At 56.7% G+C, this 27544-nt stretch overlaps 3 protein-coding genes across 3 annotated transcripts in view; 1 reads left to right on the forward strand and 2 right to left on the reverse strand.

The window, feature by feature from the left end:
- Positions 1-11150, reverse strand: part of Agap2 (ArfGAP with GTPase domain, ankyrin repeat and PH domain 2) — a gene marked incomplete in the record, with an annotated part of 11658 nt that extends 508 nt beyond the window's left edge. Inside the window, 18 exon segments of the mRNA XM_013520942.1 lie at positions 1-253; positions 358-580; positions 720-810; positions 922-1070; positions 1301-1360; positions 2222-2350; positions 3178-3291; positions 3461-3623; positions 4200-4304; positions 4387-4473; positions 4603-4761; positions 5346-5455; positions 5772-5906; positions 7126-7273; positions 7420-7505; positions 7677-7764; positions 8296-8354; positions 9854-11150. Coding sequence (XP_013376396.1) covers positions 1-253; positions 358-580; positions 720-810; positions 922-1070; positions 1301-1360; positions 2222-2350; positions 3178-3291; positions 3461-3623; positions 4200-4304; positions 4387-4473; positions 4603-4761; positions 5346-5455; positions 5772-5906; positions 7126-7273; positions 7420-7505; positions 7677-7764; positions 8296-8354; positions 9854-11006 — 3312 coding nt within the window.
- Positions 11151-17960: 6810 nt separating this feature from the next.
- Tspan31 (tetraspanin 31) lies at positions 17961-20861 on the forward strand. Its single transcript, XM_005397412.2, has 6 exons — positions 17961-18175; positions 18671-18838; positions 19081-19161; positions 19481-19609; positions 19995-20108; positions 20202-20861. The coding sequence occupies exons 1-6, from the start codon at positions 18113-18115 to the stop codon at positions 20274-20276; spliced, it is 630 nt and encodes a 209-aa protein (XP_005397469.1). The 5' UTR covers positions 17961-18112; the 3' UTR covers positions 20277-20861.
- A 14-nt stretch (positions 20862-20875) lies between these two features.
- Positions 20876-23667, reverse strand: Cdk4 (cyclin-dependent kinase 4). The gene is made up of 8 exons (XM_005397414.2): positions 23474-23667; positions 22806-23042; positions 22508-22643; positions 22246-22413; positions 21990-22099; positions 21738-21788; positions 21481-21616; positions 20876-21263 (listed from the first exon to the last, which is right to left on the reverse strand). The coding sequence occupies exons 2-8, from the start codon at positions 23021-23023 to the stop codon at positions 21171-21173; spliced, it is 912 nt and encodes a 303-aa protein (XP_005397471.1). The 5' UTR covers positions 23024-23042; positions 23474-23667; the 3' UTR covers positions 20876-21170.
- Between the last annotated feature and the right edge of the window lie 3877 nt (positions 23668-27544).

Consider the following 27544-nt stretch of genomic DNA (forward strand, 5'->3'; position numbering starts at 1 on the left):
CAGCAGCAGCTGCGTGATGACCACGTGGGCCAGCTCGGCCGCCAGGTGCAGCGGGGAGCGCAGCTGCGGGTCCTCCCCGCTGGCGTCGAGCGGCCCGTGTCGCGCGTGGGCCAGGAGCAGGAGCACGGCGGCCACGTCCTGGGCCTGCACGGCGGCCCACAGCTGGCGGCCCCACGGCTCCTCCGTGCTGCCCAGCGGCGCCAGGAACAGCAGCTGCTCGTACTTGGCGCGAATCCACGACTCCCGTTCCTCCCTGCAGGACAAGGAGCCAAGTGAAAGGGCTCTCGGGACCTCGGCGCCCCGCCCGCAGGCCCCGTGGGGAGCCGCAGGTCCCCCGAGACGTTCCTTCACGGCTACCTCGAGGAGTCCTTCGTGGGCTTGGCGCGGCCCCGGGTGTCGCTCTCCCACACGCGGTTGGCCATGTCGTTGCCAATGGCCGTCAGCACCAGGGTCAGCTCCCGCGGCCAGTCGTCCAGGTCGAGCGAGCGAACGCGGGACAGGTGTGTGCCCAGGTTGCGGTGAATGCCGGAGCACTCGATGCAGATGAGCGCGCCCAGGTTCAGGCTGGCCCACGTCGGGTCTGGGGACGGAGCGCGGGCGTCGGTTCGCCACTGGGCAGCGCGGACAGGCGGACCCGCGTACTCACCGACTCCTGCAACCCACTCTCCCTAGCCCACCGTGCCATCTCCCAGACGCCTTTGCTGCCCGCTTGCACTCACTGGGGGCCCCGCAGTCCACACAGATGGAGTTTCCCTTGGCGTTCCGGATTGCCTGGATGGCCACGGCTTCGCTCTGGCTGTCTGTGCGCAGCTGCAGAGGGGGCTGGGTCAGCACTGGCTGCCCCTCTGGGCGGCCCCCTCCTCCTCCTGCTCTTACAGGCGCGCCGCTCTCCTCCCACCCCTCAACCCCTCCAACCCTCACCTTGACCTTGCTGCTCTCGCAGCACTGCAGACTGGCTAGGATCTGACTCTCGATGGCCTGGACCCAGGCGTCCCGCTCCTCGAAGCTGGCCGCCTCAAAGTGCCATGTCTGACCAGTGCTGGACACGATCAGGAACTCAAAGTTCTCCTCTGGGCGGGGGACGGGAGGGGGTCATGAGGGACGGAGCTGGAGCAGGGGCTGCCTGCCCCAAGCCCTTCCTCCCTGACGTCCAGCCCGAGCCCCTGGGAATGGGGCAGTAGTGTGGGGGGGGAGCACAGGGCGGGGACAGCAGGAAGCCCAAGCACATGCAGGGTGAGGCAGGGGCACCCCCACCCTCTGCACCGCAGCTGAGCGCCCCTCCCAGCTCCCCACCTGTTACCTGCTTTATAAATATTTCTTAAACTACCAAAGGATTTTAGTTTCCACATTTTGCGCTTGGCTGGTTTCCCGAAGCGAAGGAGACAGAGATAGAATGGAGAGCAAAACAGAGAGAGACCAAGAAAGGAGGCGGAAAAGGCAGAGGGAGAGATGGAGAGACAGTGACGGACAGTGCCAGAGACAAAGCAGGACAGACAGATGGGGAGAGAAAGCAGAACTAAAGTCAGTGGCCCCGGGGCAGAGTGGAGCGAACGCCAAGAGCCGTGAGAGTAGGCAGATCTGGAAGCCGGGTCTGAGCGCCCAGCAGAGAGCAGGGGCGTGGGGTTGTCACGCCGGGAGAGGAGCCAGGTCTCTGCAGCAGGTGGGAGAGTCTGGGTCTGAGTGAACATGGGGGACAGACCGGAGCTGCGGGGGCGGCTGGGAGGAGGGGGCCCTGGGGCTCAGGAGCAGTCCCAGAGGCCTGGGCTGGTGACAGGAACGCAGGGATTACTGTAGTCAGGGATTGCTGAGGAAATGACCATCACCCAGTTACTGGGAGAAGAGGGTGGGCTGCCGGAGTCCAGGAGTCAGGGCGTTTGTGGACGGAGAACGAGGCACAGGGGTGGGGGTGCAGGGGTCATAAGTGGCGGTGAGTGCAGGACGGGCACTACAGAGTCGACAGGAGAGGGAGCAGGAGCTACAGACTTCTGGGTGTCACTGAGAACGGGCAGGGGACCGCTGGGGTACAGGCGCTGGCTGAGGAGCAGGGAAGGACAGGGGCCAGGCAGGACTGTCCGCTTTTCCTCGAATTTGTGTGCAGTGGTAGTGACAGCCAAGCACCGAGCTCAGGCGCTGTCCTCCTGCTGCAGGAGGGAGGCCAGGGATCTGACGCTGGTTAGGACGCGGGTCCAGGCGGGCATGGAGCTGCCCGCCAGAGTCTCACCTTCAGCCTGCACGGCTGCACCTTCAGTCTTGGATGGTGTTGTCAGCTTTTTCCTCCTCTGCTTCTTCACCATGGGAGAAGGCGGGGGTTCCCGACTCAGGGGGCTCAGGTCTCCAGATGGGGTACAGTCTTAGGGAGGGGGACACAGCTGCCTCAGATTTCCTGATTCCTCCATAGCCTGTCTCTTCCCCTGAACTAGCTTTGGCATTTTGTCCCTCTCCACGAGATCCCCTTGGATCATTCCTGGGGATGGGAGGTGGGGCAGATGAGTGGTTTAGAGTCAGACCTGCACTCAGATCCAGGCTCTCCCACTTACGGGCTTTCAGACCTCGAGCAAGTCACTTAAGTCTTCTGAGCCTCAGTTTCTTCATCCCTAAAATGGGGATAATAATCTTGACCCACTAAGGTGGTTGTGCTGTTACAATGCTACTTGCTAATGTATTTGCAAACATTCCAAACTCGGACGGCTGACAAAATGCTGGACACTGTTCTCAGTTTGTTTTAAAGCCTGAAGTAATCCTGTGAGGTAGAAACTACCGTCTCCATTTTATCAGTGAGGAAACCGAGGCAAAGAGAAGTCAAGTAACTTGCCCACGAGGCGAGCTGGGACGCTCAGGCAGCTTGGCTGTGGAGCTCACTTGCCTTAACTAGCATGACAGACAGTGTGTTTGGGCTGGGTGCCGGGCACCCAGCAGACACTCCATGTGTTCACTCCGGCATGTATTTCAGCTCCGAGCCTCCACCTTGATTTCACTTTCCACCCACACTCCATTTGTAAGTCGCCTCTCTCTCTATCTCCTTTTTTTCTTTCTTTCTTTTTTTTTTTTTTTGTGGCACTGGGGACTGCACCCAAGGCTCTGCACATGCCAGGCAAGCGCCCTACCACTGAGCCCCATCCCGGCCTCCAGCACCCCACTGCATGTGGGAGACAGTGCGTGGAGGGCAATCCCACTGACCAGTGCTGAGGGCTCGGGCCAAATTCCTGTCTGGCTTCAGCAGGTGCTTTGATGTCTGGTCTGGTGGTGGCTGCAGGGAACTGGGGCTGGGGCTTGGTGTGGGAATAGTGGCTTCTGTCAGAAGAGGAAGGAGATGAACCCCGTGAACCTGGCCCCCTCGCATACGTGACCCCTGGATCACCCTCCTTCCCGCCTAGCCGGTGCCAGCCCCGTTTCACTCCTTCCCCGCCCCTTTCTCCAGCCCCAGCTCCTCTCTTGCCCCTTTGTCACGAGCGCCACTCACCAGGGCCTTCGCCCATCTGGACGGTGCTCATGTCCTTGACCAGCCCGTTTATGCTGGCCGAAGGGCCAAAGGCAGAGATGGCCCTCGGGGGCCTCTTGCCTGGGACTTTGACTGTTGTTCGTAGCAAGTCCATCTCCTTGCCGTGGGTGCTGTGGATGTAATCCTGGAGGGGTACAGGGGTTGAGAGTATATGGGAGGCTGGGGTCTCTGAGGGTGCTGGGAAGCAGTAAATCGAATGGGATGGGGTTCTGAGTGCTGGCTGGGCTGGGGTGAGCTTCTGGGGGTGGGCCCATCAAGCTCAGCCTAGCATTACCTCCGGATATAATGGGTGCTGTTTCAGTAGACTAAGTTCCTGGGGAGATGAAGTGACCTTCACATCCCCAGCACTGACAAATGGTAGCCTCTTAACATGCTGGCTAGTTGGGCATAGTGGCGCACGCCTGTAATCCCAGCACTTGGGAGGCTGAGGCAGGAGGACTGTCCTGAGTTCAAGAGCAGCCTGAGCTACAAAGTGATCTCAAGGCCAGCCTGAACTGCAGAGCGAGACCCTGCTTCAAAAAGTTACACACACACACACACACACACACACACAAAGAAAAGAAAAAAAAACCATGCTTGCTAAACTTAAGTGAACAGGACTAGAGCTTCCCGGAAGTGATACTCATGCTTGTCAGAGGCGCAAGGTAGAACAGGAAGGGCTTCCAAGGCTGGGCCGTGTGGCCCGCTTTCTGCCACTCACGTTAATGCTAGGGTGGTACAGGAGGAAGCCGTTACTGGACAGGGTCACGTATTTCTTCTTCCACTCTTTGTTCAAGGAATTGCCACTTCGCTTTAGCAGGAAGCTCTAGAATATGGAAAGACACATGTGACAGACAAGGCAGTTAAGCCCGGCTGACCCCAGCCTTGCCTGGCCTGGGGCCACTCACCTGTTTGATGGGGATGGCTCGCCCACTCCCCGTCGTCTCTCCCCGGCTGTCCAAGCTCCGCTTCTCAGAGTCACTACCCCGACGATTCTAGAACCATTATTGGGATCCGTCAGATGAAGCACAGGAAGGACAAACGAAGGAAGGCCCGCCCGAGGCTCTGGGAACTAGGGAAGGTGGGCAGGTAACACAGGACAGGAGGGCGGGGATGTTTAATACCGCAAAGAGGCTGGTCCTGCGTTTGGCTGCCCGGTGCAAAGATCCTGGGGTGCTCAATCCAGCCACTGCAGCCGCCTCAGCTCGGAGTTCCCGGTGACCCACGTTGGGGGAGGACGGAAGGGAAGAAGAGTAGTCGCTAGTGTGGCCCCCGTTACTAGCCTGGGGACAAGGAACAGCGGGCAGAGTTGAGCGATCGCTCCTCCACCAAGCTTCCTTTCCACCCAGTTATGGGGAATTGGCGACATTCCCTGGGGTCATCACTATTCACTGACATTATCGTGCATAAGGAAAACTCTGACCAGCATTGTTTAGAGCGCTCTCAGGTTTTGTGGGGCTTTTTGGTCTTTTTTTGAGACAGGGTCTCGCTATGCAGTTGAGGCTGGCCTTGAGCTCACTTTGTAGCCCAGGCTGGTCTCAAACTTGCACTAATCCTCCTGCCTCAGCCTCCCGAGTGGTGGGATTACAGGCGTGCACCACCACACCTGGCAAGAGTGCTCTCAGTTTTGCATAGAGGGACTTTACAAATATCGTACCACACCATCTTTCAGATAAGTTTGGGGGTTGAGGGACTGGTCCAAGGACATTGCAAAGGGCATCTCAAACCTGGGTGACTTTCAGCCCGATGCACTTTCTACAAAAACTACCTGCCATTTCCACCGGTTGCCAGCTCCTCCAGCATCCTTTCGTACCTGCGTTTGGATCCCCAGCCTCGCTCCTCTTTTGTCTCTGAAACATCAACTCACCTGCCCGGCTACAGGGGTGGAAGCAGCTGAGTGGCTCGGGGAGCTGGGCAGGGACTTGCAGGCAGCCAGAAGCTGTTGCTGTTTGCGCAAGGTCACCACCTTTTGGGCCACTGAGTGGCGGGGGAGAGGGAGCAGGCGTGAACAGGGCAGATACCCAAGACCACCTTCCACGCCCAGCTTGAGAAAGCCCCAGGAGACAGCGTAAGCCCCAGCTTCCTTATCACTGGCCACCAGGCCAGCTGTGGGCTCGCCAGTGTCTGCAGCCCCGAGAGAGACCATGTTTCTATTAAGCAAACCCTCTCAGGCCTCCCTGATCTTGCGCAGAGGCTAATGGCCTATCACAGACAGGTTTAGATGCGGCGCCTCTAGAATACTCCAGGCTCACAGCTCCCCAACTCCCACATACGCTGGTATTGCCGCACTCACCCTCCTGGAAGACCCGATCCACGTTGAGCCCGTAGGTCGCACAAGTCTCGTAGTAGCTGCAGCGTTTCATGTCTGCACATAGAGCCCGGGCACGGGCATCGCCCACCACCCGAGGGGAGGAAGCACCGATCCTGTCTGAGAGCAGAAAAGAGCAGGACTGGATGAGAGGCCCCTTCCCTGCTGTTCATGATCCCCTTGCCCTTGTGCTCCAGGGTCAGGCTGGGTGCATGGGAGGTGCAGGGTGGCAGTCTGTCAGTCTGTAGGTCGAGTGGAGTGTCTAAGCCACTGAGTTCTGGACCCAGCTCACAAACTTAGCTTCCTGTAAGGAGCCAGGATGAGAAGTTGTGTGTGTGTGTGTGTGTGTGTGTGTGTGTGTGTATGTGTGTGTGTGTGTGTTCAAGGAATACTCCAGAAGTGAGTGTTGCCAGGGGTGTTGGCGCACGCCTGTGATCCCAGCACTCGGGAGGCTGAGGCAGGAGGATCGTTTCGAGTTCAAGACCAGCCTGGGCTATAAAGTGAGCTCAAGGCCAGCCTGAACTGCATGGCTAGTTCCTGTCTCAAAAAGACAAAAAATAAAATAAAATAAAACCAGAAGTGAGTGGAGCTTGTTGATGAGGTTTGAAGTGGCTGAGACTCACAAGGAAGAATCCCTGTGCCCTGCACCCCAGTGGACCCCTCCCCTGAGAGGACACCAGGCATGTGCACCGGAGGAGGCCGGATGCCCATGGTAACAGGTGGACCGTTCACTCTGCAGTAGAAACAGGCCGTAACTACCAGATGGAGGCCAGCACCTGCAGCACAAGCATCCACACAGAAAGTTCTGGCGGCCTGACTCAGGTAGCACCGGAAAGAAGAGCTCTTCCTGCTGTGGTGGAGAGTCTCTCAGCTTCTAAGTCACTTCTCTGAGAACTAAAAGGTTTCCTGCACTCTGGCTTTCTCCAGCATCTCCTTTGTTTTCGGATTAAGTTCTTCTTAAAGGTACCAGCCTAACCCAGCTGTAGGAAGCGGGAAATGGAAAGATTCCTTTCCATACTATGTAAGATTTTCTGTGTGTCTTGTGGTTCCATCAGGAAATGACAGCGTGGGAATACAAGGCAGGTGACATCTCAGGAGAGGAGAGGAGATGGCTATGGTGACTGTCCTTTCCTCCTTGGCAGTCCCTCTTCTCCGCTTGGACCTTGGGAAGTCTGTGTTTGGTTTTGTGACTACCTTATCTGGAGATCAGCTCTCTATAGAAGGTTACTGAAATCCAAGGAGCCCTTTTCACACCTTACCAAGTTCACGCTCATGTTGAGCAATACCCAAGAGGCAGCCGGGCTCCCCTGAAAGCAGTGCTTCCGCAATCCCTCCTCACCTTGTGTCCCCACCAGCGCCAGGGCCAGGCCTCCTCGCCCCTCCCCGCGAAGGGAGCTCAGCTGCCCATGGAGACGGCTTACAGCCTGGAAACTGTTCTCATCCTCCAGGCTGAAGACGAGGATCACAGCATCTGCCCAGCCTGAGAACTTGCGGGGGGCGGGAAGGCACATGGAGCATCAGACAGGTCCATTTCTCTGAACATTATGCAAGGGAGACCTGGAAGCCAGGGCCCCCTCCCTGGTCCAGTACCAACCCCGGTCAGCCTACCCAGCCCACCTCCTCCACCCCTCACCTTGGCGTCGGGGGCCCCAGCTTCCTCTCGGATCAGCACCAGATGAGTCTGTCCGTCTACCAACATCTCCTTCTTGTACTGCTCACCTGTCCGGAACAGTTGAGGATACACAGCTCAGAGGTGACAGGTCACCCAACTTTTCCCTGAACTCTACCTAGTTCGGCTTCATCCTTCCCCCTCGTCTCCATACCTGCCCAGTCACTGGCCTTACGGCCCCCAACCCCAGTCCTTAGCTCACTGGGCTCCGGAGAACTCACTCTCGGTCTTCTCCAGCACCTGGTATGAGCCAGTCAGGAATCGGTGGATGAGTGATGACTTCCCACTCCTGGTGTCACCCAGAACACCCTGAAAGCAAGGTTGAGGAGCAGAGGTAAAATGAAGAAGGAGACAGATGCTTGGATCTGCGCAAGTCAGAGCACCCAAAGGGACTGGCAGTGTTCATCCACCCAAGCGGGTCCTATAGGGCCTGGATGACAGGCAGTCAGGCCAAAGCAACTGGGTAGCAGCGTGGTAAGAAATGAGCCTGAGCTTCAAGTGGACCGCGAGGTGAAGAATGTCAGCAGCTCAGGACCAGCTTTCTTGTGTTGTTTAGGAAATGTGTGTGTGTGTGTGTGTGTGAGAGAGAGAGAGAGAGACAGAGACAGACAGACCCTATTCTAGGCAAGAGAACACGAAGGGGCAAAGGCCAGAAGCCAAAAATGAGAGGCTTGGAAGACAGCACTGTACGGGCAGGGAAAAGAGCGTAAGGACTGGAGCAGGAAAAGTTGTACAGATGTGTGGAGCCCCGCAACGGTGCAAGAGAACCGGAAACTAGCGCTGCTCTCACAGAAGAGCCAGAGAAGTTAAAGCAGTGCACAGCGGGCCTGGGTTACCTACCAGGCGCAGTTCAGGAATGGAGCGGCTCAAAGTCCATTCCTGGCTATTGACCACAGCCTCTGCAACGGAGAGGGGCAGTAAGAGGGCGGGCTCCCGTGCAGGAGGACTGCAGACCCTCAGCCTCAGCCTTTCTTTGCAGCTCCCTGAACCCCGAGGACCCCGCCTTCACAGAGAGGTGTGTGAAACAGATAGGTCTGAGTGGTCCCTGGTCCTCCCATCCCAGCCGCTCTCCCCACAGCTGTTGCTGCCGCTCAGCGGTTGCCTAGCAACAGAGCCAGCAAGACAAAAATACTTCAGTTGGCATCTTCCTTAAAGCACATCCCCAAACGTGGGTCCTTGCTCCAGACTGAGAAAGTAGTGTTCTAACAGCGGTGGGTTCTTCCCTCTGGAAGGAGGAGAGGGGCTCCTCCCGGACCCCAGGTTCCCAGGGCCGGACTGGAAGTACTGAGACAGGAGGAGTGGGTCTTCCTCAGCCTCCACGTCACTGTGGAGAAACTGAGGTGCGGGCTTTCCCTCCCCCTTTCAAGGTCAGTGTCGGGGAGGCCCTGGCTCCTCTCCACACCCCAAGGGGTGTTCCTTCGCTTCCCGCTTCCACAGCCTTCCCAAAGCTCCTCCGAGAGAACGGCGAGGCAGGGCCCGGGGAAGCTGCGGGCCTGTGGGGAAGGAGGCTCCTTCCGCAGGCCGGGTGCAGCCCCCACTGCCGGACGTTCCCGGGGCGCCGCAGCTGCGGCGGGAACGCTGGGATCCGGAGCCATCTGCTCCCGCCCGCTCCGGAGCCAAGCCCCGGGGGCCGCCCCCGCTGCCAAAGCCGCCTCCCTCCCAGTCCCCGCCTGTCTCCCCCGGTTAGAAAATAGCAATAAAGACACCCCTGGGAAATAAATAAGTAAAACGCTACCGTCGCCGGACCGCCCCCCAGCTCTCCCGGGGTAAGAATTGTCTTTGCAGCAGTCCCGCCCCCCGACTCACTCGGGGTCAGCCCCGCGGGTGTGGACTCCGCTGCGGGGCGCGGGCGGCCGCGGGGGCCGCGAGGCTTCCCCTCCGCCCCTCTCGCTCCGCATTTAAATATTCAGCACGTCCCGGCCCCGCACACCCGCGGGCCGCCCAATCCCCTGCCGCCGGCGCAGGGAGAACGCCACGAGCCCGCTTCCAACCTGCTCCCAACCCGGAGGAGACCTGCCCCTGGCGAGGAGCCGCCTGCAAGGTCACTGTCACGCCACCTGCCCCAGGTGCTCAGGGGAAACTGAGGCTTCGCGCCCCCTGCACCTTCCGCGTCCCTCTAGACCTCCCCGAGCGCAGCTGCCTAGGTGGCCCTGCCCAAGGGCATCACTCCCCGGAAAACTCAGGCTCGAGTCCCTCCGAAATCAAGTCGCCCCGCGCATAGCACAGTGCAGCAGCTCACCCCTGCAAGCCCCGTATTCCTGGCCTCGGGCCTTGGCAGAGCGGCGAGCCTGGCTCATCCGCCCACCCCACGAAGAGCCTTCCCAGTTTCCCACACGCCGCAACCCCCGGCGTCCCAGGCGCCCTCCCGTCCCCTCTACCGGGCCCTGACCCTACTCACTAGGGGAGGCGCGGAGCTCTGCGCCCAGCAGCTCCCTGGACCCGCTGCCAGAAGACAGGCCTGGGGGTCCGGGAGGGGGCCCGGAGCCAGGCGGCCCCCCTGTGCTCTTGGTGAAGATACCGCTGATAAACTTGAGCATCTTGCGGTCGCGAGTGGATGCTCGGCCCCCCTCCCGGCCCCGTTTCAGACCCGGAGCTGGAGGCTCCAGAGTGATTGGAGGTGCAGGCCCGGGGGGCTGCGCGGAGGCGGCGGCGACGCTGACAGCAGCGGCTGGAGTCGGGGTGGCTGCGACGGTTAGCGGAGGAGGAGAGCCGGCAGGCGGTCCCGGGTGCAAGTCACTGTTGTCCAAGGTCTTACTCTTGCCTTTCCGAGGGGACAGCTTCCCTCGGGCTCCAGCGCCAGCCCCGACCCCAGCAGAGGTCGCGGCTGCAGCACCCCCTCCCCCGGCGGCGGCAGAAGCTCCAGTCCCGGCGCTGCTCTTTGACCCCTTGACCCTGGGCTTGCCCTCGCTTTCGGGCCATGACAGGCGGCTGCCGGCGCCCTTGCCCCCGCCAGCTTTGGCTCCACTCGTGGTCACGGTCTTGCAGGGCTTGGGAGCCGGCGGAGGCGGCGCCACCTTGAGTCTCCGGCTGCCGGTGCCCGGGTGCGGAGAGGACGAGCCGGGGACACCGCCGCCCAGCCGGCCTTCGGGCTCCGGGCCCCCCCAGCTGGGGCTGCTGAGTAGAGGGCGCCGGGAGGAGGTGGGGGCGCCCCCCGGCTTGGGGTCCGGGCTCAGCCCCCCGGAGAGCGGGGGTCCGGGAGGGGCGGCCCAGAGGGACAGGCGGCGGCCGGGAGCAGGGGACACGGGGCGGGCTGGGCTGGCCGGAGCGGGGGACAGGGCCGGGGGCTCCGCGCCCCCCGCGCCCGCGCTGCTGGTGCTGATCCACAGCGCATCCTGCCGGTGGAAGAGGCGCTCGTGCCGCTTCTTGCCCGGCTCCTCCGCGCCGCGGGGACTGCCCGGATCCCCAGGCTCGGTGCTTCGGGCCCCGGGGGCGCCGGCCGCGACTGCAGACGGAGAAGGTGGCGGCGGAGGGACCGACTCGAGCTTGACCAGGGTCAGCGAGATGAGGTAGGTCGTTGTCCGGCGCTGAAGCGCGCCCGCGCCCCGGCTCATGGGGCCCGGAGAGCCCCGAGCTGGGGAGGGGAGGGGACTCCCCCGGACTGCCTCAGGGGGGCCCGGCCATGGAACCGCCCTGCTCGCTGCCCCCAGCCCCCGGACCCCCCGAGCCTCCGGCCCGGCTCCGCTGTCGCCGCCGCCTCCGCCGCCTCCGCTTGCGCCCCCCTCCCATCACATGGGGCGCCCCCTCCCCATGCTCCCCGCCCTGCGCCCCCACCCCCTTGGAGCCCCGGGACCTTGGTGCTGCTCCAGGGAGGCGCGCCGGACCGTGCACCCCGGCCTGGGTGGGGGCGCCGAGATGGGCGGAGGAGGGCGGGGAGGACAGTAGTGGGGGGCAAACGAGGGAGACGGAGGAAGAGGCAGAAAAGGGGCCCGGAGGCTGGGGGAGAAGAACCGGTGCGGGAGAGGCAGGGGTGGGGAGCCGGGACTCAAGGGACAGGGGCGCGGATGCGGCGGGAGAGGGGGTCTTGAGGGTGGGAAGCTAGCGGGGCTGGCCGTGGGGAGGATTCGCAGGGGAGCGGGGAGGATGCTGGGGATGGAGAGTCAGGAGGCGGCGGGGGAGGAAGGCGGGAGCGGGAGGGGGTGGGAACGCACGGGTCTGGGGTCTAGGAGGGGAGGGGCGTGAGATCTCGGCGGAGAGTCCCGGGGCCTCGCCCGGGCTCGGCTGGGTCCGGATGCGCGCTGTGTCCGGGCGCTCCCCTCACATTGAGGAGGAGGCGGCCCCCGGCCCCCCCACCCCATCTCCCCCCACCTCTCCACCAGCACCGCTGTCTGCGAGGGCGGTACAAAATCCAGGACTGGATTTCCCTCCCAAATCCTGGGCTGGATTTCCTGGGACTCGGACTCACCTCCGCCAACAGCCGAGCCCCTTCCCCGCACCAGCCAGGTGAGGGAGCGGCTGAGGGGGCGTGGTGTTTAGGGGCAAAAGTAAAAGTCGATCTACTGGGTGGACAGTCGCCAGAAACGGACCAAAGTGGGGGTCACTGCCAATTCTAGGGGAGCTGAAGTGGGAAAGTAGGGAACCCTGAAATCCTTTTCCCAGGACTCCTCTCCCCTCTGTACCTGGGTGCGTTCATTTTCTCACCACCCAGCTGCCTGTCCCCTCCACCGCCACATTTAGGGCTTTGGTGGGGCCCTGACTTGGCCGACTGTCCCAAAGTGAACTTGGGAAGCATTCCCCAGGGAAGGGGACAAACATGAAACTTAGCGGGGGAATGGGGGGGGTTGCCTGCGGGGGGAGGGGGATATGAGGGCTCAGGAGCCTAGCCTTCCGGGTGAGACCAAGGCCCCAGTTTAACGAAGAGGGAGAAAAACTACATCTACCAATCGCCACCCCCCCATACCAAAATGCATCCAGTCTCCATAGCAACCGGAGCTCCAAGAGCGCCTCAGAAGCAGCAGGGAGAAGCAGAGAGGACGGATTGTGTGTACAGTGGGTGGGGGCCTGCCAGGGGATGTTGGGCTAGTGAAGGCACCACCCTCACACCTGGTTACCCACTTGTGGGCTATTTCGCTCCCCAATATAAGGACCCCCTCAGCCGAGGCAGCAGCAGCGGGCCTCTTCTGGGTTCCCTTCAGTCTCCTGAGGTTTATGGGGCGGCGCTTTTAGAAGGTTAAAGAGGAGGTAAGCACCACCCATGGACCCCGCTTGCTCTGTGTGGCTGTGTTGCCCACCCCTCAGAGGGGCCTGGGAGTTCAAGGCCCTCTGTTCTCCAGCCTCACTGAGAAGCCTAAGACGGCAGGGCAGGCAGAGAGGAGAGGCTGACCCCCCATGGGGTAGGGTGGGCTGGGTGGAAGGAGGTCTCCTGCAGCTTTGCAGACCCCTCCCCGGGATTTGGAGAGTCCTCCCTGTCCCTTGATTTGTCGTCCCACCCTCCTGACGCAGCCAGACTATAATAAGTGCTACCGTGGGCGGCACTTGGAGGCAAGAGCCCTCAGCTTGCTTGGCCTGGTGGGGGGTGCGGGTGGGGGGTGCGGGTAGGGGGGCTGAGCCAGAATGCTGGGTGCCCTTTGTTCTCCCAAAGGCCTGTGCCCAAGCCCTCCCAGGTCCTGTTTTGGAGGTCGAGGCAGCTTCTCCCCGACTTCCTGCAGAACCAGGATGACCCCAGTAAAGGACAGGAGACCCTTCACTAGTGTCTTTTGAAGGACGTTGTGAAGAACTGTTGGCTCTGCCTTAGTCTTCCTTCCTTTGATGGCTTGTTTTCCTTGATGTTCAATGGGAACAGAATCCTGACTCTTCGGGAAGGTGTAGAACAAATCACTTATGAAGAAGAGAATCTTGGGCTGGGGGTATAGTTCAGAGGGCAGCACTTACCTCCCATGTAGGAGGCCCTGGAACCCTGGTTCCATCCCCAGCTCCACAAAAGAAAAAAAAAACTGGGGTCTTCTCAGACTCTACCCACCTCACCTACTACTTTTCCACAGCTCCCTGCTGTTTTCTCCCCTGAAAAAAGGGAGTTTTTTTTTTTTTGGATAGAGTCTCTCTGTGTAATCCAGGCTGGCCTTAGACTCCAGGTAATCCTCCTGCTTCAGCCTCCCGAGTGCTGGAATTACAGGCATGCATCATGCACTTGTAAGGGGAGATTCTTTACCTGGCCTAAGCAGTCTTCCTCCCTCTCCCTCTCTCTCTCTCCTCTCTCTAGACCTGCCTTTCCAGCTAAGGCTGTCAGGGAAGATGGCAGGTGTAGGTCCCATCAAAGACTGTGGGAGAGGAGCTGACACGGTGCTCAGAAGGGCAACGAGCAGAGGCGGCCTCTCCCATCAGGGAGGCCCTCCTCCCACCCTCACCCCCTTCCCCTTAGGCAGCAAAGAAAGGAGAAGACTGAAGTGGTGGGAAGAGCTCAGGATCCGTTCGCTGGAGGATGTGCTTTTACCAGATGCCCTCCGCGAGCGCCGAGGCCTGCCTTTGCGAGTTCTTTGGTATCTCAGAGGGGAACACAGTGAGAGCAAGCTGGAAGGGACATCCAGTTCCACCAGCTCCTTAGCGGTAGGCCTTGTGGATGCAGAGACGCTATTCTTGCCAGGGCCCCACCACAGCCCTGAAGACCGGGGTGGGCAGGAGGATGTGGCGGATGGTGTTGCCATGGCAGCACTTCCTCCCTGTGTTGTCATCACTTGCTCTAATGGCACTAAGGAGGTAGAGCGGAAGGTGTGTGGGGGGGAAGACAGGAACATGAACATGGGGAGGAGAGGAGACTGCGGAGGGTTCTAACCGCTCTGTGCTTGGGTTGTGCAGAGCATGTTTAAATGCTAGTGTGCACCTGGGAGCCTGAGATTCTCCGCATGGTCTCTCCCTCCCTCCCTCTCTCTGCCTCTGTCTCTCTCTGTCTCTCTCTATCTATCTCTCTCTGTTTCTTTCTATATCTAGAGAACAAGAGGTCACTGATCCTCAGTGGGGCCTGGGAATGGACACATTATCCAGTCCCAGAACCTCCCGCCCCAGACTGCTTCCTGTTCGGGACTCTCCAGGCTGGACGACGTCTGCCTGGGTGTCACAGCCCGTCTTCCCCACGCTCACCCGCTTCACTGCCAAGAAGGTCAGCGAAACAGTGGCCTGCATTTTGTTTTCCTGGGAGAAGGATCAGAGTTGGGGGGAAAAAATAATACCTCTCATGTCATTTTCCATCCTCCCTAAATGTATTTTTCCTCAGAGTCCCAGCTCCATCTTGAGGACTAGCAAGTATCTAAGAAATGACACCGGACACAGCTAGCCCATCTGTGCCCCTGCTGGTCCCCGGTACATCCAAGTTGGGGGCTGAGCCTTCTCTTACCTCGTATGGTGCCCAGGGAGGCCTGGATGCTGTCCCGGAGGTCAGGGTCACTCACTCTTTCTGCCAGCTTCCTGAGGCGGCTTAGAGCCTGCTTGGCCACCTCATGGCGTCGGATTTCTGCTCTCACCGTGGCTACAGCTAACTGCCTCTGGGCGTGCATGTTGCCCAGACCTGTCCTGCCAGACTAACAGCGACCTCTGGCCTTGAAGCCCATGGCCCCACAGACCCCAAGCCCCAGAGGCCCTTCTGCTCTTCCCCAGAACTCTACTCTCCAGAACTCTCCGCCGCAGCCCGCCCTTCCGTCTGGCAGCCTCACTTCCTGACTGGTGAGTTTCAAACCCACAGCCTGGGACAGAACTACCTTCTGCACCTCCTACCCCCTCTAGCGTTGGCCTACCTGCCCTGTCAGCCAGGCCCTGCTATGATGTCCCCAGGCAGGTGGAGGAAGAGACCTTAACAAGGTCCCACGGCCTCCTGTGGGAGGCAGCTAATTAAAGTGGGTGTTGGTTCTGGGAGAATGTGTCAAGCCAGGTCTCACAGACAATCCAAAACTCTTGGGAGATCTGCAGATGTGCATTGTGTCAAACACATAAGAATCCACACACGTGATCTGCTACCTCCCAGCCCTGAATTGTAGGGGACAGCTGTCTTCACAACTCTACATATACCACCGAGCGCTGCATGCTTCTATCTTGCATTGTTGCCCTCCCTTAACTGTCCACTGCAGCCACTTCCTGTTTAAAAGGCCCCTTCATGGGCTGGGGATATAGCTCAGCGGCACAAGCGCCTTCCTTGCAAGCATGAGGTCCTGAGTTGGATTCCTGGTACCAAAACAAACAAAAAAGGCCCCTTTAGTTTCAGGGAGAATGAGTTATAGAGAAGGAAAGTAACCTATAACCACATAAAACTACCATGCTGTATGTTCACTGCTTTTATAATAATTAGCATGTGTATAACATTTAGTAGTTTACAATATATGCCTGTATATATTACCCTTGTGACAGGCCCAAGGGGGTGGAATTATTTATGCCCATTATGAAGGAAAGGAAATTGAGGTACAGAGAGGCCAATAACTGGTGAGACAAAGATACAGATCTAGGTCTAAATGTTTTATGTATTTTTGGTTTGTTTGAGACAGGGCCTCACTATGTAGTTCAGGCTAGCGTTGAAGTCACTACATAGCCCAATTACAATTTTTTTTTTTTTTTGCGGTATTGGGGATTGAACTCACGACCTCATGCTTGCCAGGCAGGCACTTATGCTACTGAGCTAGAATCTACTAGAATCTACTGAGCCCAGTCCCCCAATTACAATTTTAATACCTCTTTCAGCAAACACACAAGCAAGATGCTTGCTACGCAGTTCTCCTTCTCCCTAATCCATTGTCTTGCTCTTAATGTGGGACCTGAAAGCAAAGAAAGTAGTCGCGGAAGGAGAAAATGGACACCGAGGAGGAGAGTTGGCTGGGAGTGGGGCGGGGGTTAGTTGTAGCTTGACTTAATTGTTTCAAGGCCTGAACCTCTCTGGCCCTGCCAAATTTCTCTTCTCCTGGCTATTTTGATAGTAATGTATGAAGGACAGGAGACTATAAATATGTGAATATTTGTGTAGTGGGGAGATAAGGAGATGAGGCTGGGATTAGACACAAATCTGTAAGATAGCCTCAACAGTAGCAACACTGAATATTCCTATGAGCCAGGTAGTGCTTTGTTTTGAGACAGGGTCTCACCATGCAGTTCAGGCTGGTCTTGAACTCACTTTGTAGCCAAGGCTGGCCTCAGACTCACAGCAATCCTCCTGCCTCAGCCTCCCAAGTGCTGGAATTACAGGCGTGTGCTATCATGCCTGGCTCATGCTAACTCATTTATTCCTCATAACAATCCAGAAGTTGTTAAGAGGTGTATGAGCCCGGAGTGGTGGCGCACGCCTGTAGTCCCAGCACTCGGGAGGCTGAGGCAGGAGGATTGTTGTGAGTTTGAGACCAGCCTGGGCTACAAAGTGAGCTCAAGGCCAGCCTGAACTGCATAGTGAGACTCTGTCTCAGAAAGACAAAAAAAAAAAAAAAAAAAAAGGCTAGAGATAAGTATACTACATGTCCCCACTTTACAGATGAAATAGGCCCAGAGAGTTTGCAGCTAGTAGGGGGCAAAGCTGAACACTAAGTAGTCTGATTATAGCAGTAAGACTATACTGCTTAGGCAGCCATAGAATCTAAGTACACACAACTGAATCATTCTATGAGGTTGGTGAAGGGTTTTTTGTGGTTGTTGCTGCACTAAGACTGCCTCTTTCTCCTAGGAGAGACAGGGATTACCCCTTTGCCCTTTCTCATGAAAAGGGCAGACTGTGAAAGCACTTGTGCAAGAGTGAAGTTACAGTATTGAGCAACCACCATGCCCACCTCCGGAGTGAAAATGTGGCGACTCTTCCTCCCCCTTGTGTTTATACCTCAGATTGCTCCCTCTGGGTCAGCTTTTGCAAGCTAGGGGTCAGGCATGTGCTCTGAAGATGCTGAGCACACCTGTGGCTTTGTCACAAAGACTGTGGCAGCCGGCGGCTGCTGTATTCCACCCTGAATTTCTGGCGCAAAGAGCTCGGGAACAGAACACCTGTCCTGGTGGCCACACAAACGTGAAGAGCCTCTGTGGTCGGGCTAGAGCTCAAAATTGGGCTCCTTTTGGATAGTCCCAAGTGTGACACAATAACAACCAGGGGATGGCGTCATCGTCATCATGAGGTCACCGCGGGACAAGGGGAAGAGGCGGGGAAGAGCCCTCCTTCTAGGGGCGGAGCCCTTTCCGTCCAGCTCTGGAAGACCCTCTGACTCCATCCCCAGCCTTTATTCTTTGACAGGGGGCGGGGGTGGGCTCGCTGAACTGCCCGGGCCGGGCTTGAACTGCGAGCCTCTGGCGTCAGCCTCCCAAGCGCTGACTTCGGCACCTGAATTTCGCCTTGGCCTCCTCGACCAGCGGCCTCTTAACTCCGATCACAGGAAGCTCGCGTTTTCAATCCGGGCTTCTAAAGTTAAGGCTCTGGGCGGTCTGAGAACGTCTAGAAACCCTACCCCCAGGTTTAAATTTCATCCAATGAAGAAAGTAAGGGAGGGGCCGAGAGGCGGGCTGGTGACGTAACCAGAGTGACTGGCATTCAAGCCACTGACGTCCTGCATTGGCCGCGAGCTTCGCCAATCCCTTAGCAGGGGTGGGTCGGTGGCCGACACTTGCTTTGGCTGGCCTTGATTTAAAGAGACAGAAGCTGTGGAGGTCTTAGGAGACGGTCCCCAATACCTCCCCCCAAGTCCTTGGGACCACTTGGGTCCCCCGAGCTGGGGAGATGGTTTGTGGTGGCTTTGCCTGCTCCAAGAATGCGCTGTGCGCTCTCAACGTGGTCTATATGGTGAGGTTTGGGAGGTGGGGGAAGCGCCAGGGTGGAAAGGCTGTGGCGAGAATCTCCAGGGGACTTCCGGCAGGGAGAGGGGTGCACTGGGGGTTCCGGGAAGATTCCCAGGCACTTCCGGCGACGAGGGGATTCCTAGGGACTTCCGTGCAAGCAGGAAGACTTCCGGTGATGAAGGGGCTTGTCTGGGGGTGGGGGCTGTGGGCACAAAATCTCATCCCTCACTTCCGTGAGCCAATTTCTTCCCCACATAGAAGCGATGGACGGGGCTGACGGCTCCGACTGTCTGTTTCGAGACTGTTGACCCTGCTCCCTCCCATCCCAGCCTTTGCGACCTCCTTTGAGAAGACCGTCCGGGGATATTTCTAGTTCTGATCGCACCCCCCATTTACACCCAGCTCGACTGTCCTGTTTTGCTCGCGTTCCTTTGTATTAGCCCGTGGTGGTGCTGCATGCTAGGGTTCTTTTGAGATGTAACCTGTTTGTCTCCTGTAGCTGGTGGGCTTGCTACTGGTTGGCGTGGCTGCCTGGGGCAAGGGCCTGGGCCTGGTGTCCAGCATCCACATCATTGGAGGCGTCATTGCTGTAGGAGTTTTCCTGCTCCTTATCGCAGTGGCGGGACTGGTGGGTGCTGTCAACCACCACCAAGTCCTGCTGTTCTTCGTATCCTGACCTGGAGGGACGGCACTGGGGTTCTTGGGAGGGCTGAGCTGACTAGGGATTTAGGGTAGAGGCCTAAAGGTCTCGGGGACATGTCTCACTGCTCTGCCCCACATCCCGGTCCACAAACAAGGCTAATGGTTTTGTCCTCAACTTGTGGTTGTGTAATTCCTATGAATGAGACCCGTTATTTAAATGGAGCATGAAAGAGTCTAGGTATTTTTTTCCGTGACGCTTCTGCTCAGTACATGATCATCCTTGGTCTGGTCTTCATCTTCCAGTTTGGAATCTCTTGCTCATGCCTGGCTATTAACCGCAGCAAGCAGGTAAGGGGATGCCCTTTCAACTACTTGACAGTTGTCCCTGCCCCACCCCACCCCACTCCTGCCCAGTTCCCTTCCTCTGGTCCTAACCACCCCGAAGTCCACTCCAGACTTGAGCCATTTGCTTCCTCTGGGACGCATGGATAATTCCTCATGAGGATGGTCTAGAGAAGCTGAGACCGCATTTACCACTGCGTATAATAGCAACATACCGTGTTTCTGAGAAAGGCTGAAAGACTCTTTGCTCTCATGGGGACGCGTACTTGAACGGAGATGAGGATGTAGGAAGATTAACTTCCCTTTCCTTGCCTGTGTCCTGCAGACAGATTTCATTAACGCCTCTTGGCGGGTCATGCACAACGAAACCCGGCATGAGCTGGAAAGAAGTTTTGACTGCTGCGGTTTGTTCAACTTTACAACCCAGTATCAAGACGATGCTTCCTGCGATGCAGTGAGTTTTGAGGGCGCGGGGACGAGGCACACAGAAAGATGAGAACTCTAAGGACAGTGTCCGAATTGGCAGATTTAACTCTCTCTGGCAGCTCTCTTCTGCCAATATTGTTGGTGGAAGCAAGGATACAGAGAATGGGGATTTGACCAAGTGAGATTTCACTCTATGGGATACTGGTCAGATACTAATGAGTAACTTTAAGGGTCCTTCACCTTAATGATCTGCACAGGAGCCAGGGATACACCTCAGCGGCATAGGCACTTGCCTGGCAAGTCTGAGGTCGTGAGTTCGATTCCCAGTACCAAAAAAATGTATCTTATATAATCAGATATGATCTGCACAGGACAAGTTAACAACTTTGCACTTTTTATACACTTCTCCTCAGCTCTGCAAGAACAGGAGCTCCACGTGCCAGATGTGTGGAGAAAAGTTTCTGAAGCATTCAGATAAAGCTCTGAAAATCCTAGGGGGCGTGGGACTCTTCTTTAGCTTTACAGAGGTAACGTTCCCCAGCTCGCACATGCGCACCCTTGGCCAAGCCTCCCTCCCAGATTCAAAATTGATTTGCGCTCTCTGTCCCTTTGTTCTGTAGATCCTTGGCGTTTGGCTAGCAATGAGATTTCGGAATCAGAAGGATCCCCGAGCCAACCCCAGTGCCTTCCTATGAGACTCTGGATCCTTTGGACTTCTTTCCTGCTGTCTCCCTCAGCTTTTTACTTCTCCCATAACGAAAACCTGGAGTCTGTATCCTTTCAGAAGAAGGACAGATCCTCTGCCACTCTAAAACTGACTAGGCCTTGACATATTTTGATGGGAGTAATATCATAGGGCATAGTAACAACAACTTCATCTTTCTCTCCCGTGTGGATATGGACAGCTTGTGGGAGTGCACGGATCAGGCCTGGAGTCATTTATAGCTGTTTCCCCTCTTCTACATGCTGGACCGCCTCAACACACCTGGCCTGGCTTCCAAGGATCAGTCAGGAACAAAGCCCAGAAAACTACGAAGAACTCTTAAATGTGTGGGACCCAGTCTGAGGAAGTGAATATAAAAATAAATCTCATTTTAGCTCCATAATCAAAGAAGCACCTTAAATTCCTTTTTCTTTGCCAGTCAAGGAGCGCCACTGGCTGCCTAGGCCCTGTGTAACTCAGGAAGAGTTTCAGGTTCTGCAGAGGAGTTCTTCCTTTTCAGTGGTTTTTCCAGTCTCCCAGTGGCAAAGCCAATCAGAGAAAGAAACATTAAAAAAAAGAAAAAAGACCGCATTTCTTTGTCTTGTTTTGTTTTCCTGTATAAAAAAGGACCAGCATCAAGGTAAGGTGGGGGAAGAGATATACCCCTTAGTGTAGAGAAATGGGGCACGGAGAAGGATAAGCCTCAAAAGGAGGGTGGGTGGGGAATGTCATTAAGGCAACAAAATATTCTCTGTAAAAAATCGCAGGAGCACCACAGCCTCAGAGACGACGGCGGAGCTCTCCTCTTCAGTGGGGACTCGCTCCACTCAAGTGTCCGGAAGGGAGACGGCAGCACCCCTCCCTTCTGTGGCAGCCACTGCACTGCTCACTCTGGGTCACCTTCCTCCTTCCGGAGGTAAGAGTGCTGCAGGGCTCGGAAGGCAGAGATGCGCTTGTGCGGGTTGAACGTCAGCATTTCCTGGGAAGAGAGGCGAAGGTCAGAAAACCGCGGGGGGGAGAAGCCTGCTGCCCACATGGACCACACCTGGGCAGGGCTGTTTCCACCTCACCCTTCATGGGGTCGTTCACGCAGCAATGTAAACTGCAGCCCTCCACCAAACCGGCCTGGTGAACCAGTGGTCTGGGCCCTTCTGTGCTGCTCACTCCATTTCCCACCCCAGCCCCCCGCCTCGTACCAGCAGCAGTTGTGCTCCAGACTCCTCCATCTCAGGCACCACCGACTGCACTGGGCGAGGCCCTCTAGGAGAAAAGGCTCCTCGGGGTAAAGACACATCGCGCGGCCAGTCGTCCTCTGGAGGCAGCCCGATCAAGCTGTGACACGGACAGGTGCACTCCCATCAGTGGGGTCCTCCCGCTCCCACCCCCAGGGACAGACTCAAGCAGAGACAGGACTCCCAATGGAAGAGGCCTTCCCTCCCCCTTGGGCACTTACTCAAAGATTTTGCCCAACTGGTCAGCTTCAGAGTTCCCGCAGAAAAGAGGTCTAAGGAGAGAAACGATACAAGGTAGCCGTTATTTTCCAAAATAGGAGTAGAGACCTTTGTAATTCCACATTTCAGAGCTTCTGGCTGCGGGCACCACGGTGGGCCATACCCAAGTAAAGCATGGGCAGGGTATGGATGCAGCTCATAAGTAGAGATTTGGGGAACTCAAGATGGTTTAAGGTTTTGGGTCCCGTACGTACTTGCGACGAAACATCTCTGCAAAGATGCAGCCGACACTCCACATGTCCACCGGTGTTGCATATGTAGACTGCAGAAGAACTTCGGGGGCCCGGTACCAGAGCGTGACCACCTAGCGGGAGTAGTAAAGGGTAGGTGAGGGCCATCCTAGCTCCTACGAATCCCAACTACTTAACTGAGAACGTAGAACAGGACCTCTCAACCATTATGGACAATCCACCTCCCACCCCCAACCAGAGCTACCATCTTTTCACTGACCACTGGTGTAAGGGCCATCTGGTAGCTGTAAATTCTGGCAAGGCCAAAGTCCGCCAGCTTGACTGTCCCACCACTTGTCACCAGAATGTTCTCTGGTTTCAGGTCTCGGTGAACGATGCAGTTGGCGTGAAGAAAATCTAGGCCTCTTAGAAACTGGCGCATCAGATCCTGGTTCGGGAGGGAGAGGTACAGACTTAAGGGGAAACAGCACTATGCCAATCATCCCAAGTTATACCACAAAGGTCCCATCCGCCCCGCCTACCTTGATGGTCTCGATTGGCAAGCCTGGTGGTGGTGCCTTGTCCAGGTACGTCCTGAGGTCCTGGTCTACATGCTCAAACACTAGGGTCACCTTGATCTCCCGGTCGGTTCGGGAAGTGGCACAGACGTCCATCAGCCTGGTCGGAATGAATGGTCATCCCGTCAATCCCTTCTGATCCAACATGGTGTCCTGCACTCACTTCCTCAGGGGAGGGGCCCGCCTCTGTCCCGAGCACACCGCCCACTTACGCGCTCTCTTCCCCCGGTCCCCCACGGCTGGCCCTCCGCCGCCTTCTCACCGGACCACGTTGGGATGCTCGAACGCCTCCAGCCGCCGAAGCAGGGCCACCTCTCGCACTGTGCTGATGGGCAGGCCGCCTCCAGCTCCTCCTCCATTGGGCACTCTCACGCTCTTGAGGGCCACGAAGTGGCCGCTGTGGGGGTCACGGGCCTTGTACACGGTCCCATAGGCACCAACGCCGATCTCAGCCACTGGCTCATAGCGAGAGGTAGCCATTCTCGGATCAGGGCCGACCCTACGATCACAGAGCCGTGTCCCCCACGAAGTTCCTTCCAGAGCGGGAGCGGTACGAGGCTGCAGCGGCAGTGACTCCCGCAGAAAGCAGCGCCAAGACCCCGTCGCGAGCTCCCCGCTCCACTCCCAAGAGGATGCGCCCCCGGGGCGCACAGGTCTCCACTCCCCACCCACCCCGGCTACATTAAGTTCTAGCAGAAAAAGGGCTTTTTTCCTTAGGGATCACTGCAACCCACACAAAGGCGATCGCCCATAACAGCCGACCTACGTCGAAGTTTCCACGCCGGGCTCTGAAATGACACCTCCCACGACCACAAAGGCCCCTTTTCCCGCCCTTGGGCGACCCTTCCAGGGCCGGCCCGAGAGGCGCACGCGTGGGAAGCCGTGGGGGGCGGGGACCGGTGCCCCTTCCAGGGAAGGGGCTGCACTTACCCCACGCCAGGCTAAGAGCTGGGGCCTCGGAGCCGGTTCCCGCGGAGCCATACACCAGAACTCGGCCTGGGGCAGCTGGACGCTGCGGGCCGGACCATAGACACAGGCCGCGGGCTAGAGCGGGCCCCTCACCCCCACCCGCACCATGTGACCAGCTGCCAGAGAGGCGCGCGGAAACTGGGGGGGCGGGGCGAGCGCCGGACGTTCAGGACACGTGACCACCACCCATGCGCAGAGGAGACGGCGGAGCGGCTTGGACAGGGAGGGGGCCGTGAGAGGCGGGGCGGAGGGACCCTGGCAGCCACGTGATCTGTTGCTATCACACGTGACCGCTGGACAGTGCTCGGAGGAGCAGAGGTGTGGTTACGCAGCGGGACACGTGACTGCCTACCCTAAACGAGGCTGCGCGGGCGGGGCAGCGGGGGAAGTGGGGGCGAGGAAGGGTGGAGCCCAAGGCGGTGTCCTAGCAACCCGGGCCACCCATCTGCCAACTCCGGGCTGAAGGCTGAGCCTGAACGCATGTTCAGTCTCGGTTTGTCTCTCAGTCACCCTACGTTGGAATTGAGGAATTGGGGTAGCGATCCCGGTGAGGGTGAGGGGCACTAGAGGCGATGCTGTCTCCTTTCCGCTCCATCGCCATGGGAAAATGCGTTCTCATTTGTGTCTTTGTTTCACTCATTCATTGAAAACGATTTTACTAAGTGCTTCCAGTTTGGGGTTTGTTTTTGTTTTGGTGTCTCAGTCACTAGCCCTTTCAAGTAGTGGTAAGGCTACTTGAAATAATAGTTAACAATAGACTAGCGGGGCGTGGTGGCGCACGCCTGTGGTCCCAGCACTCGGGAGGCTGAGGCAGGAGGATCACAGCAAGTTCGGGGCCAGCCTGGGCTACAAAGTGAGCTCAAGGCCAGCCTGAACTGCATAGCAAGACCCTGTCTCCAAACAACAACAACAAAACTATCTGAGGACAAAACTAGGATTAACACATGGACAGGCCGGGCACACTCGCACATGACTGTAGTTCCAGCACTTGGGAGGCTGAGGCAGGAGGATCATCGTGAGTTCAAGGCCAGCCTGAACTACACAGCAAAACCTTGTCTCAAATCAAAACAAAAAAACAGGGCAGAAGGAAGAATAGTACAGTATTCCACCAGAAGAATGACAAGGTAATGCCTTCCCTTCTCCCCACTTCCAACCCTCCTTGGGGTGTTAAAGCACAGACCAGATCCCTTGAGGTAGAGAAGTTAGTGATGAGCAAGAGACAGGAATACTTGATTTTAAAGGTTCTTTTCAGCAGTCCGAGTCTATAACGTGTCTGTAATGTCAGACCCAGGGAAGACATTCCCCGCAGACCACTACACTATGAGGATGACTTGTGGCCCTGTGCAGCCCTTGTGATTCGTTGGAGGGCTTTGTGTTTTCTGCTTTTTCCGGTGTCGCTTTCTCTGTCCAAAACAACTCCTTTTTTTTTTTGGTTTTTCTCCGGTACTGGGAACCGAACTCACGACCTTGCGCTTGCCAGGCAGGCACTTTGCCGCTGAGCTAAATCCCCAGCCCCAAAAACAACTGTTTCTAAATGACTCTCTCCAATCACTGGAGATCGGTCTGCCCTTTGAGGTGGAGGCTCCAGAGCTCAGACCCATGCTACCAGTTAGTCCAACAGGAATGAAAGCGCTTGGGGCATGGTCTACCTTCTCCCTCTGGCCAGACAGTCATCTCCATGGAGGAGCCCTGGGTAATCATGACTATGGAGGAACAAGAAAACAGCCTGTTGCTAGACACAGGTGCAAGTCTCTCGGTCCTTCTTTTCAATCCTGGCCTTCCTTCCAGCCGTCATACCTCAGTGAAAGGAGTCACTGGTGAGGAGGTAATATGCTATTTTTGACAACCCTTAGGCTGTAACTACTTATTAGATCCTTCTTGAATATCTCTGTCTTCCTGAGAAACCGCTTTGAAGATACCACCATGTACTACAGCAGCCATTGATATTTTCCTACTAATCTATCCATAACTGTGTAAAGTTTGTAATGTTCCTATCCTATTTCATAAATGGAAGTATGTTTATTATTATGTGTTTCCTACAACAACCATTGAGAATAGTTAATGATTTTTCAATAGGTCACTCATGTATAGCTCTATTTATTTTCTTTAGAAGCCACTTTGAAGATACCAAAGTACAGTACAACAACTCTTGATAATCTCCTACCTCTTTTGTCTCTAACTCACTATTATTTGTCTATTTGTTTTCCTGAGAAACTATTTTGTACATAACAATATGTAAAACGATAACCATTGATAATTTCCTACCATTTTGTCTGTAATTTGCTAAGTTCCCCCTATTATTATGTTACCCTTCTTTTACTCTTTAAAATAAAATAAAATTAAATTTAAAAAAAAAATGACTCTCTCCGCAGACATCCTAGGTGGACAAAGGAAGATTTTTCTGGTTTCCCTTGTTTCGTTGGCTCCAAATTCTGTACTTCCCAGTCCTTTGGCAGTGTGTGAGTAAGGGATTAGTCTCATTTATAAGAAATTGCCTAAAATATGAAGTCATTTAAAATGTTTTTTTGGCACTGGAGATCAAACCTAGGGCCTTGTGCATTTTAGGCATTTACTCCATCTCTGAGCTATACCTCCGGCCATAAAATTGGAGAGCATTTTGCCGGGCTTAGTGGCACATGCCTGTAATCCCGGCACTCGGGAGGCTGAGGCAGGAGGATCGGTGCGAGTTCGAGACCAGCCTGGGCTACAAAGTGAGCTCAAGGTCAGCCTGAACTGCATAGCGAGACCCTGTCTCAAAAAGACCAAAAAAAAAGCATTTCATTATCACGTTTGCTACTCCTTCCATTCTCTTTCTGGAACTCAGAGCTTCACACTAGGCAAGCACTGCACCACTGAGCTGCATCCTCAGCCCTGTCTTCTTTATCTGGCTAAGAATGTAAAAGTTCAGACTTGAAGATAAACGTAAATCAGGATTCAGGGCAAAATGCAAGACATGTTGGTAGGTAGCTCCTTGTTTCTCCATCTTGATGCTTGTAGGTCTGAGCCCTTGCGGGCACGGGTACCTGGAGCACTAACTAGTAAGAACCTGCAGGCCTGAGCTGGCTAAGGGGCTGGAGAGGTGAATATCTGATTGGCTACTGTGCTAGGCTGGTTGGTTTGTGAGCCTCCTGGAAGGCTGTAAGTTTGTTACACTCCTTCCTACAGCAGCAGTCCTCACCTCAGCCACACCTTTCACATAGACCCACTGCAGCTCGAGGTCTTTAGAACAAAAGCCGTGCTCTGTGTGCTTGAATTCCAGCCCTTTTTCTGATTCATTCACTCGTCCATCCAAAACATCTGAATGCTTCATGAAAACATTACCGTCCCTCCCCTCTCACTTTCTGTTGAGGAGCCTTGATTTAGCAGTCTCTGGCTCTACCCCCTGCCTTCTGTTAATTACTTTTTTGTAATTAATTTTCCCAGCCTTTTTGACCCCGTGGGCTTCCCCAGAATCCCTTTTCCCTCAGCTTTGCAAAGGGGATGACAGGGAGGAGAGAAGGGTAAAGGAGGGGAAAATGGAACGGGCCGGGTGGAACCGGCTCTCAGGGTCAAGGCTCCCACAGAAACAAAGAGCTAAGCGTGTGCGCGTGTCGCGGGGTGAGGCGCCGCGCAGGAGAGGGCAGGAGGGTACCGGAGAGACACGCCCAAACCTGGAGCACTATTCCCGTGCTCTCCCCACCCTCACAGCTCACAGGCACACGCTTGTGCTTCTCAGACACCCGGCTCCGTCCCTTCCACACTCATCCCTTCCACAGCCCCACGCCCTGCACACTTTTCAGGCTTTTGTGTAGAAGTGCTTATTGCTCACGTCCCTTGCTCACTCACCTCCCTCACACCCTCACACCCCGGACCCTTGCACAGCTCTTCCTTTGCACACGCTCATTTTGCACAAGCCTCTCTCCTGGTACACCTGCAGCGCAGGCCGCTTACCTTCCCCTCTCATCCCCTCAGCCCCCCACCCCGCCACCGACACCTCTGCTCCCACCCGGGCGCCCCCCGCGGCCACGCCCCTCCCTCCGCCCTCCCGCGCGC

This window comes from Chinchilla lanigera, unplaced genomic scaffold, assembly GCF_000276665.1.
Source record: "Chinchilla lanigera isolate Chin_1 unplaced genomic scaffold, ChiLan1.0 scaffold00057, whole genome shotgun sequence".
Classification (NCBI taxonomy): Eukaryota; Metazoa; Chordata; class Mammalia; order Rodentia; family Chinchillidae; genus Chinchilla; species Chinchilla lanigera.

Excerpts from the sequence above, each read along its gene's own strand:
- Tspan31 (XM_005397412.2), top strand. The coding sequence starts at position 18,113 with ATGGTTTGTGGTGGCTTTGCCTGCTCCAAGAATGCGCTGTGCGCTCTC. Across the intron at positions 19,162-19,480 it reads CTATTAACCGCAGCAAGCAG|ACAGATTTCATTAACGCCTC; the intron begins GTAAGGGGATGC and ends TGTGTCCTGCAG. Across the intron at positions 19,610-19,994 it reads ACGATGCTTCCTGCGATGCA|CTCTGCAAGAACAGGAGCTC; the intron begins GTGAGTTTTGAG and ends ACTTCTCCTCAG.
- Cdk4 (XM_005397414.2), bottom strand. The coding sequence starts at position 23,023 with ATGGCTACCTCTCGCTATGAGCCAGTGGCTGAGATCGGCGTTGGTGCC. Across the intron at positions 21,789-21,989 it reads GCAGAGATGTTTCGTCGCAA|ACCTCTTTTCTGCGGGAACT; the intron begins GTACGTACGGGA and ends TTCTCTCCTTAG. Across the intron at positions 21,617-21,737 it reads CAGTTGGGCAAAATCTTTGA|CTTGATCGGGCTGCCTCCAG; the intron begins GTAAGTGCCCAA and ends TCCGTGTCACAG.